The 12028-nt window shown below is 37.5% G+C and overlaps 1 protein-coding gene across 4 annotated transcripts in view; it reads right to left on the reverse strand.

Annotated features, from left to right (window-relative positions):
- fbln7 (fibulin 7) overlaps positions 1 to 12028 on the reverse strand; it is a 50342-nt gene that overhangs the window by 35962 nt on the left and 2352 nt on the right. For 2 of the 4 annotated variants that reach the window (XM_087279837.1, XM_087279836.1), the window contains exon 2: positions 8822 to 8984. In XM_087279837.1, the coding sequence (XP_087135963.1) occupies positions 8822 to 8984 (163 nt within the window). Of the gene's footprint in view, positions 1 to 8797; positions 8985 to 12028 lie in introns of all 4 variants that reach the window. The other 2 variants (XM_087279839.1, XM_087279838.1) reach the window with 1 other exon arrangement.

Below are 12028 nucleotides of genomic sequence, written 5' to 3' on the forward strand. Positions count from 1 at the left end.
CGGCTGTGTTCAAAATGACATCAATGTTTTCAAAGTGCACTGCGAAGGAAGCGCAATTGTAAACATGAAGATCGCTAAAACTGAACTGTAAAAATACTTAGAAAGCAAATTACATCTAAGAGAGATGACCTTAATGCTTTTTGAAAAAATAATTACATGTGTAAATGTTAGAATGTTCTAAATGAATAGGGCATAGGGGGGATAACTGGAAATAGAACACAGCCAGGAACTATGCTTCTAACCACAGCTCCAGAGGTGTAGTTGCAAGTGCACAAGCTTGCGACGTAGTCTGCGAATGTTCGTTGGAACGATGAATTTGGGAAACACTAAATCAACGAACTATGTTTGTAACGACGGATATTGCGACCTTAGTTGGCTAACGATAGTTTTAGGATACGCACCCCTGGTTGGCTGAAGTATCTATGGTGGATTTACAGGGAAAAGGGACGAGCGAGAGAAATTTAAGATCATCAAAAAGCATACACGACGGCCTCTGGTGGATTAGCAAAAACAAAAACTGAGAGCAGACATACCTCCGGTTACATACTTTAGTTTCCTCAAGAATGTAGATCTGGGTACATATCCACAATGAGCTTGGGTTGGATTTTGTTCTCTTTGACTCGATTAAATGGAAAGGATATTAAAAATGTTTAATGTGATATTCTAGTTTTGCAAAAAAAAAAAAAAAAGCAAAATATTTTTTTATAAAAAAGTCTAATTCTCATCTTTGCATGAAAACATAACTAGTGTAGTAAAGGGTTACATAAGGGACAGAAAGCACAATGCTAATGCTGGGATATTTGGCCTAAAGGCAGACACGTGTTACTGAATATGGGAGCCGTCATGGGAAAGATGCACGGGAAATGCCTCATTTCATACACACAGCTCACGAACACTCACATAATGGCTTTTAGAATAGGCAGAAAAACAAGGCTCGCATGGTGGTTTTGTTTTGAAATGAATTTGATCCTGCTGCTGTTTGCTATCATGACTTGTGTCAAATAAATGAACAAAGACGCGGATAAATTAAATAATTATTGTACATCAAAGTACTTCTGCAACAACTATCAAGCCATCAAAATCTTTATATTTCAGGTAAGTTTATAAGGGCCAACTAAAATCAAATACATTGAAGAATAATGTAGATAGCTAATTAAATAAACAAACAGATAGATTGATTAAGAATTTAAGCATTTAACTTAAATAGTTTTTATTTAGTTTAATAACCTGAGGACCTGCAACAACTAATACACAGACAAATATAAAGAACACTGATAAAAATGCGCAAAATACATATAAAAATGACACATTTTAACTAACATTCAAATATGTATGCTTGTATGTATGTATGTATATATATATATATATATATATATATATATATATCATATATATATATATATATATATATATATATATATATATATATATATATATATATATATATTTACATACATACAGTGGCGTAGCGGACGGGCCCGTGTGATTAGGGGGCCCCACGTCGTCGGGATTTTCAATAATTGAAAATCCAGCAACCACAATAATCCAACTCTTGGGAACAACTGTGGTCGGAACCAAAGTTAACAGGTCTGTTTTCTCTGAACTCCTCTCAAGCGGTGGACTGCTTCATTCTGATTGCTTGCCGCCGAACTGCATCATAGTTCATACCATAAAGTTGACTTGATTTCAACTTTCCTCGACGCCCACACAGGAGAAGACACGCCGCGCTGTTTCTCGCCACCGGTTCTAGCTAAAAATGAATGACTTCTGGCTACTTTGACGCTCTCGCCACTTTCGGTTTGTGATCGCTCCTCAGTTTGTGAAGGCTTCCCCGCGTTGTCGCTCCACCCCGCCTCCTTTACCCGCTCCTCAATTTGTGATCGCTTCCCCGCGTTGCCCCCCCCTCCCCCCCTTCAACTGGGGGCGCGTCAGTGATCCCTGCAGGGGGGCCTCAGCATTTTGCGCTACGCCACTGACAAATTGATCCTGCTGCTGTTTGCTATCATGACTTGTGTCAAATAAATGAACAAAGACTCGGATAAATTAAATAATGTTTGTACATCAAAGTGCTTCTGCAACAACTATCAAGCCATCAAAATCTTTATATTTCAGGTAAGTTTATTAGGGCATACTAAAATCAAATACATTGAAGAATAATGTAGATAGCTAATTAAATAAACAAACAGATAGATTGATAAAAAATTTAAGCATTTAACTTAAATAGTTTTTATTTAGTTTAATAACCTGAGGACCTGCAACAACTAATACACATAGACAAATATAAAGATATATATATATATATATATATATATATATATATATATATATATATATATATATATATATATATATATAGTGTTGGAGGCCGAGTGGAAAATCTGCATTGACTGCACATTCCAGCAGTAAGAGCAAAGTGTAAAGGTTTAATTAGTATTTGTTTAAAATATAACAGTGCAAACAACATTATAGGTGACATATCAGAGTTCAAAAGAGGTCAAATTGTTGATGTGTGTCTCGCAGGAGCATCTGTGACCAAGACAGCAAGTCTTTGTGATTATCAAGAGCTGCGGTATCCAGAATAATATCAGCAAACCACTAAAACGAAGAACCACATCCAACAGGAGTACCTCTAGACACTAGAGAAAGCCGTCTGAAAGCGATGTCCTGATGCTAACTCCGACTGTATCCAAAAAAACTGAATTAATTTTGCACCTCAACTCTCCTGTTTCCACCAAAACTGTTGGTCGGGAGCTCCACAGAATCAATATACATGACCGGGCTGCTGTAGCCAAACCTTTGCTCTCTTGTGCAAAAGCCAAACGTCGGTTTTAATGGTGGACAATGTGAAACATATGTTGTTCTTTGAGTCCACCTTCACTGTCTTTCCTACATCAGGGAGAGTTATGGTGTGGAGAAGCCCCAAAGAAGCCAGCTGCCCTACAACCCTGACTGCTGCATGCCCAGCGTGAAGCATGGGGGCGGGGATCAGTGATGGTTTGGGCTGCAATTCCCTATAGGCCCAATACTTGTGCTAAATGGGCACATCACTGCCAAGGGCTACCAAAACATTCTGGAGGACCATGTGACCATGTGATGAGTCAAACATTGTAGATGTTTGAGGATGATAATGCACCAATACACACAACAATATTGTTGGCAGAGTGGTTTGATGAATATGAAAGTTGAACATTTTTCTTGGCCTGCACAGTCACCTGACCTAAATATTATTGAGCCATTTTGGGCTGTTTTTGTAGGAAACGTTTTGCTCTACCAGCATCAGGTAGTGACCTGACCACTATTCTGCAAGAAGAATAGAGAAAAGGAAAAAAAGAGAAAAGCACAATCCTGTCACATCAGCTCTTTCATGTACAGTAGATGATGTTGAGCAGTATTTTTCTTCCTCTAGGATTTATCCTGCTACAAACGCCAAAGTAACTCTTCACCACCATTCATTTAGCAAAATCATGAATTGCACAGACCCTAGGGCCAAAAAACACAACATCCGACCGTTCACTTCATCCAGACAAAACTGAGAGAAATGCAGCCAGACCCTCATCTGAAGGAAGGAAGTCATTTCAGGCTTGGAAAATAATTATAGATTTCCAGCGAATCTTTGACTTGTTGGAATTTCAACTCGTTTACTAGAATTAATAAATCCTTTATGCAAGACTTACTTTCCAAAACACTTTTTTTTTTTAATTCAACTAAGCCATTCTGAGGAGTGCCAATACACGAGGAAGTCAAGAACCTTCGGTCTTATTCCTGATTAAAAGATTCATTCTCCAGCCTCCGGCGCATAGACTGCAGCTCTGCACAAGACGTTTGGCCTTAGGAGAAATAGTCGGGCCCTACTGAGCCTGGTTTCTCTTGAGGTTTTATAATTATTCACTTGCATGGTTCGGGATCTGTAGAGCTGAGCATCGATGGATTTGCTCTTCAGTGTTTGAACTCTCAGTAGTGATTATTAAACCACACTGAACTGAACTTAACTGAACTGAACTTAAACACTGAAAACTAAACAGACACTGTTTCAATTCACTATGATCTTCTATGTTAAGCTGCTTTGACACAATTTACATTGTAAAAGCACTATGCAAATAAAGGTGAACTGAATTGAATTCATTCATTTTCTTTTTGGCATAGTCCCTTTATTAATCAGGGGTCGCCACAGCAGAATGAACCGCCAACCTTTCCAGCATATGTTCTAGGCAGCGGATGCCCTTCCAGCTGCAACCCATCTCTGGGAAACATCCATACACACTTATACACACTCATACACTATGGACAATTTAGCTTACCCAATTCACCTGTACCACATGGCTGCGTCCGTAACCGCCTACTACTCAGTAGGTACTGCATTTGAATTTAAACTTACTGCTCGGCCTTTAGAAAAGTGCGTTCTATACAGTATGAATGTGAAAAGTATGAAGGGAACTCGGACGTACTACATCCGCCATTTTATCATGGTCACGTTACCTACCTGCATCAGTTGTGTCGCTTCACTTCCATTCATAAATTCTCTCGCGTTATGGGATAGGGCAGCGTGCATGGGATGCACACTCCAGAATCTCGCTGGAATTTGTAAGTCATCCGGGTACTTCTCACATACTGATTTTCAAATTCTAAGAATTCAGACATACTACTTGGCTCGCATACTGATTTAAGCGCACTATATAGCATGAAAGTATGCGGACTGATTACAAATAAAAGCCTCAATTATTAGAATTAGTATCCATTTATTCAGACAAACAATAACATTTAAAGGGTTTGCTTTGGTAAAATACTATCTAAAAACACTTACAAAATCAATTTTAAAAGTTTTAAATATGGATTTCATTCATTCATTCATTTTCCCTTGGCTTAGTGGTTGACCACTGTGGTGATGACCACTGATAAATAAGAGACTAAGGGCCTACTCACACTATGCCATCCGTACCGTGCCCAGGCCCGTTTCCCGGATCGTTTGAGAAGTGTGAGTGCTCTGAATCGCGCTCAAGCACGGTTCACTTGGCCGGCCCTGGCCCGGTTGGAAGAGGTGTGCCTGAGCGCGGTACACTTGGGCTTTGGCGCGGTACGCTTGTGTGTGAGCGCAAAACGCGCCAAAGCCCGAAACCGAAAGCGAGACGTGACTTTTAAGGGACTGTTTGCTATGGATTTATTAATCATTCTTACTGTTCAGTGATCGCAAACTGCCGTAGTTTATTAAAGACGCAAACTCCGCACAGCACTCCAGCTGCGTGCCTTCAGCAGACCTCCTCATTCCTGCAGCACGAGAGCTTAATGATTGTTTATGAGCGCCAAAAGTGGCGGATCTGTTCGGCGAAATATCTGACTGCGTGTCCCCGCATCCCTAAGGACTGTTTGGCGAAATATTTGACTGCATGTCACTGCATAACAAACGACTGAAACGATATAACTAGAGAAATCTCCACTGTGCTGCTGAATGAGAGCGTATGGCAAGCCGTTTTAGCATTTAAACCTTGTTCTGACTCCATAAATATATTTAGAGATATAATTATATTTTGACTAGTCATAATTATAATTCGACTAGTCAGAATGACAATTAGAGATATCTGCAATTACAATTGTACTAGTACGAAATCAGATTGGAGATATCTGCAAATATATTATGACTAGTCATATTCCTCCATTGACTTCCATTGAAAAAATATTTGCAGATATCTCTAAATGAGTTTTGACTAGTCAAAAATCCAATTCAAGATATCTACAGCTGTAATTCGACTATTAGTGAATTAATTAGAGATCTTCAAATATATTTGTAAATATCTCTAAATATGATAAATTAAAGACATCTCCAAATGTATTATGACTAGTAAAAACTCAGAGATATCTCTAATTACAATTGTGACTAGTCAAAACTTATTTAGAGATATCTGCAAATATTTTTCAATGGAAGTCAATGGAGGAATATGACTAGTCATAATATATTTGCAGATATCTCCAATCTGATTTAGTACTACTAGTACAATTGTAATTGCAGATATCTCTAATTGTTATTCTGACTAGTCGAATTACAATTATGACTAGTCAAAATATAATTAGAGATATCTCTAAATATATTTATGGAGTCAGAACAAAGATTTAAATGCTAAAAAGGCTTGCCATAGAGAGCGCTTCTGAACAGCGCAGCAGCGATGACGTAAGCGTGCCGAGGCCCGATATGGTGTGAGCGCGGGCCGTCGGGGGAGACGGGAGGGGGGACAAGCCTGCTTTGGCCCGGTTCGAGGCAACTGTACCTAGTGTGAGTACGGCCTAAGCCTAAGGAATATGAATAAATGAATGTAAATAATTTTCAATGCTTTTCAATGAACAACTTTCAGAAGTTTCATTGTTATGATCTTTTTTTTTTTTCCATAATTTTATTTCGCTTGTTTTGTTTTACTACACTGAAAAAAAAATTGCTTCATTGGATTAAAAAAAAAATTAAGGTAAGTGGTTGTAAACAGTTTATATGGGTTAAATTAAAACAAAAAAATTATAGGAAAATCTACTTTTCAAGCTGTTTGAACAGACATGTGTGTAGGTATAGTGTATAGGCGGTCATATTGGGGTGATATAAACACACACACTCCTTTTTTTCCAATTTAACAACATAAAAACGGTGGACCAATTGGAGCGGTATTCAGACCTTGAAGTTCAACTTGACGTAGAAGCGTGGTCCCCCCGCCCACCAATATTGATTGACAGCTGCGTATTAACATGTCCCGGTAGTCACGTGTATAATCATATCAACAAGAGAAGACGAGCGCAAAGCAACTGGGAATAAAAGGTCTGTTCAGTTCGCCAGGATCATCAATCATCATCAAATGTGATCAAGAGTGAGTTTAACAAGTTTAAAATGTTTTAATACAGTGCACGTGTGTAATGAAGTACAGCCATTCACTTTAGATTTGCTTCATCAACACAGCCGCGTGTCAGAACAATTATAAAAGACGCTTTAATCCCGGTTTGTGGACGTTAAATCAGGTTTATTTTGTACATTAACATATCCACAAAGCAGATGAGATTAACCTGTATCCTGTCACATTTGCGTGCAAAAAGAGTGCAAAGCTAATCACGCGCTGTCTGTGTGTATGTGCGTGTCGTGTCTGCGCTGTGTATGTATGTGTATGTGTATCTGTGAACTTTGTAACGACATTGTGTGTGACTCATCGTTGTAACTTAACACAACAAATGCAACAAATAATCATTGGGAAAGTTCTTACTGTAGTATTTCTCACAAACGCTACGTGAGATCTGCTTCCTTTAAGTTTGTCTGTTGTCTGACGCAGCTAAGGGAGGAGATTCAGGCACGCAGAAAGGCACGTAGAAACGGTGGGTGGGGAGGACTAGCCTTAAAGGCGCAGTACAGCAAAACCGCCACCCAGTGCAAAAATGTATAAAACAGAATTTTATAAAAGGTATAATAAAATATCTGATGGGTGTTTTGAGCTGAAACTTTACAGACACATTCTGGAGACACAAAAGATTCATAATAAATCTGAAAAAAGGGGTAACCTAGGTGCCTTTTAAATTTAGCAATGCTGAACTCAATCTATTTGTTTAAATTCAGCTTTTATAAAATATTTGCAACAATTTACAATGAACCAATTGTTTTTCAGTGTGGCTTTAGCTTTAGTAAACTACTGTTTTTACGGGGCTGGTCTTAGTTTTTCTTGAAGCTGTTAAAGTGTTTAATTTTATTGTTATATTTCACGTATGTTTTGTGGTGTTTTGTTGTTTTTTGTTTTGCGTTCTCTTCTCTCTCTCTTTTGTTGTGGATCCTGTCCTGTTTCAGGTGTGCAACCATTGGTCGAGTGAGCTGTTAATCACCATCGTCACTTAATCGGCGCGCCAATAAGGATTGGGTCCGCACAGTATAAAAGCCATACGCTTGCGCTGTTCTAGAGGAGCGCTTGGCTCACACCCAGTCTCCTCACTTGTGTCGGGCGGCCTGTTCACTTGTTCGCTTCGCTTAGTTTTATTGCAATTGCTGTGTTCTAGTTTTCTCTTTATTGAGAGATTGATTTATTAGATAAACTTGTGCAGATCAGTTTATTGTCTAGTGAGAATTTGAACGATCTTTATGAGAATTGGATTATATAAGATCTCGTTTTGCTAACAGTGTGTACTTTATCTATGTGTTAGTTAGTTAAAGGAGGCGTTGCCACGTGTGTAATTATGTTTGGAAGTCATGAAGTTTAGTTAAGCTACGTGCTGAAGATTACGGTTTTGTTTCTGTTTTTTTCTTTGGTTAGTCAGTTTAGTGGGTTGGGGTTAAGTTAGTTCGTTTTGTTATGTTTATTTCTTTGTTTTGGCAACACTCCTGTTTTCTTTATTTAATTCAATTATTTAAAGTTACATTTACATTACATTTCCTATTCATTGTTTGACATTCTCTGTTTAATAAATACTTACTTTTTGTTTCACTTAACAAGCGGTTGTGTTTTCTCCTTATTCATCTGGCATCAGTAGACTCACTGATTGTTACGTTTTATCCATTTAATTATTTAACAACTTAAAAACGTAACATTTATACTAAACATTTTTTTTCAGTGAGCAAAATGTGTTATGTTTTTCTTGTAATGTTTTAGTAAAGTTGTTGTTTAAACAAAACAAAACAACAACAAAAAAAAATCCTGAAGGCTTATACAGTGCTTAATATAGAGCTTTGATGTGTGTTTTACAGTGACCTCCAGTCGAGCACGGAGACGCCAACAACTCCAGATGCCCAGATGACATCACACACCTGCTCAAAACCAATAAACACGTGCATTTAAGGAAGAAGTAAAAACACATCATGCATTGTTGTGCCACTTACACAAGGACTGGTCTGCTTGCGGGAACTTGGACACTGAGTTTTGAAGGTTGGTGAGCTTGGATTTCATAATCCGCAGTCCTTCTGTGAATCGTATCTCCTGTCCTTTCAGAAACTTCTCCATCTGACGCAGTATTCCCATCACTCTCTGCTTATCCATACAACCCTAAGGCATAAAGGCGCAGGAGTTAAGCAAGTATCCCGAGCACATGGTTCCAATTTGATGGCAAGCAGTTATCCTGAAATTACAGATTCGCTCATATGGAGGAGGTATTGGGCATCGAATACGATCGCTCGGAGCATTCCCGTTAAATTATAGAGGGGTGCTTACTACACATTTTTTACACTCAAATTCAAGGCTTCTTAAGACCAGATAATAATATTAATAATAATAATAATAATAATAAAAATTTTAAAATGCAATTAATAATAATAATAATAAAAAAATAATAGTGATAATAGGCGAGGCAGTGGCGCAGTAGGTAGTGCTGTCGCCTCACAGCAAGAAGGTCGCTGGGTCTCTGGTTCGAACCTTGGCTCAGTTGGCGTTTCTGTGTGGAGTTTGCATGTTCTCCCTGCCTTCGCGTGGGTTTCCTCTGGGTGCTCCGGTTTCCCCCACAGTCCAAAGACATACGGTACAGGTGAATTGGGTAGGCTAAATTGTCCGTAGTGTATTAGTGTGTGTGTGTGAATGTGTGTGTGGATGTTTCCCAGAGATGGGTTGCGGCTGGAAGGGCATCCGCTGTGTAAAAACTTGCTGGATAAGTTGGCGGTTCATTCCGCTGTGGCGACCCCGGATTAATTAAGGGACTAAGCTGACAAGAGAATGAATGAATTAATGAATAATATAATATAATATAATATAATATAATATAATATAATATAATATAATATAATATAATATAATATAATATAATATAGGTGACATGGTGGCTTGGTGGTTAGCATTGTCGCCTCACAGCAAGAAGGTCGCTGGTTCGAGTCCTGGCTGGTTCAGTTGGCATTTCTGTTGAATTTGCATGTTCTTTCGGTGAGATGTGGGTTTCCTCCGGGTGCTCTAGTTTCCCCCCACAGTCCAAATACATGCACTATAGGTGAATTAAATAAACTAAATTACTCGTAGTGTATGTGTGTGTGTGAATGAGTGTATATGGGTGTTTCCCAGTACTGGGTTGCAGCTGGAAGGGCATCCACTGTGTAAAACATATGTTGGAATAGTTGGCGGTTCATTCCCAGAAGAAAAAATATTATAGGAAATACTGTGAACAATTCCTTGCTCTGTTATGTGAGAAAAAATTCTCGTGAGGGTGAATAATTTTGACTTAAACTGTATATCATCATGTCTTTACATATCATAAGAATGATGACTTTAAAATGATGACTTTAAGTTAAAAATAATAATATTTGGTAACACTTTAGAATAACTATTCGTTATAACTAGTTAATAGACCATTAATAAACTGTTAGTTAACAAGTTATAAATGACTTGTTAAATAAATGTTAATAGTTTGTTAATTATTTATAACTGTGCCTTATAGATGGCTAATAGATAACTTACAAGCCGTTAGTTAACAAGTTGTAAATGACTTCTTTACTGTATTTTAATGATTTATAACTATACCTAATCAATTAGTAATAGATCATGAACAAGCTGTTAGTAAATAACTTAATAAAGGCTTGTTAAGTATCAGTTAATAGTGTATATATGTTATTGGGACGTTATTCTAAAGTTGCAGCTATTCTTCATTTATTAACTGTTAGTAAATGAGGAATAGTTGAAACTTTAGAATAACATCCCAATAACATGCTCAAGCTAATAACTAACACTTAACTATTATATTTGCTCACACTTTACAGATCAGTTGTTCACCATTTAATAACACCAGTGAAACTTTTTTAATAGACCACTGGTGTAATTTTACATTTTTATTTATTTTGTTTTCATGTTGCATATCATGGGTTTGTATTCTTGCATACTGTTGTACTGCCATGTGATGGCTCAGTATGTGTGTTTCTATACATTAAACACAACGTTTAACATTTAATCTGTGGAGTTTCTTTGGTAAAACACAGCACACAGAAAAGCCGATAAGTCGAACAAGGTTTAGAAACAAACATTTTATATTTTAAATATTACATCAAACTTCTGTAGCTTGAACTTATTTCATCCATTTGCAGTTCTACAAAGATTCTCTGATATTAGTAGATGGTTAACAAACGATAAACAACTCTCGTCTGTAAAGTGTGAGCAAATATAATAGTTAAGTGTTAGTTATTAGCTTAAGCATGTTATTGGGAGGTTATTCTAAAGTTGCAACTATTCCTCATTTACTAAAAGTTAATAAATGAAAAATAGCTGCAACTTTAGAATAACATCCCAATAACATAAACACACCATAACTGATACTTAACAAGTCTTTATTAAGTCATTTACTAACAGCTTGTTCATGATATTTTAATAATTTATGAGGTATAGTTATAAATCATTAAAATACAGTTAAGAAGTCATTTACAACTTGTTAACTAACGGCTTGTAAGTTATCCATTGCTCATCTATAAGGCACAGTTGTAAATAATTAACAAACTATTAACTTTTATTTAACAAGTCATTTAAAATTTGTTAACTAACAGTTTATTTATGGTCTATTAACTAGTTATAACGGATAGTTATTGTAAAGTGTTACCTAATATTTCACTACTTTTTAAGACTTTTCAAAGACCCAAGCTTCAAGCTTTGCATGAAAATGAAAAATGGCACACATGAATGATCAAGGCCAGATGTTGTGGGTGATGTCATGCATTGTGGCATTGGGACTCCTGTGGGGCATGACATCAAAGATCCGGCCAGTGTTTAGCAGCTTCTCGGCCTGCCAGCGCACGACCAAAAGTTCCCTTAGAAACATAAATATTACTCCAGCAACTATTTATCAGAAGTCGTGTTGTCCCAGATGCATTTGGACCATGCATTGGGTCAGCGGGCAACCTCTGCGCAACCACATTCAAGAGTCAAATCCTCACTTTCTCTTTTCTTTCTTGAGTGCAGTAATACGGAAAGCTGTTAGGCAGATGTCTCTAGGACCTCTGTCCAAAAGGCTGGTCTCTGTATGTTATTCGTGGCTGTTAAATACAGGAGAGTGAAAATGCATCAGCCTTAAATCTCACTGTGCATCTGCCATGGTAAATAAAGACGCTGCTAATCTGGATCCAATG

Source organism: Danio rerio, chromosome 13, assembly GCF_052040795.2.
Source record: "Danio rerio strain M-AB ecotype USA chromosome 13, GRCz13ab, whole genome shotgun sequence".
Taxonomy (NCBI): Eukaryota; Metazoa; Chordata; class Actinopteri; order Cypriniformes; family Danionidae; genus Danio; species Danio rerio.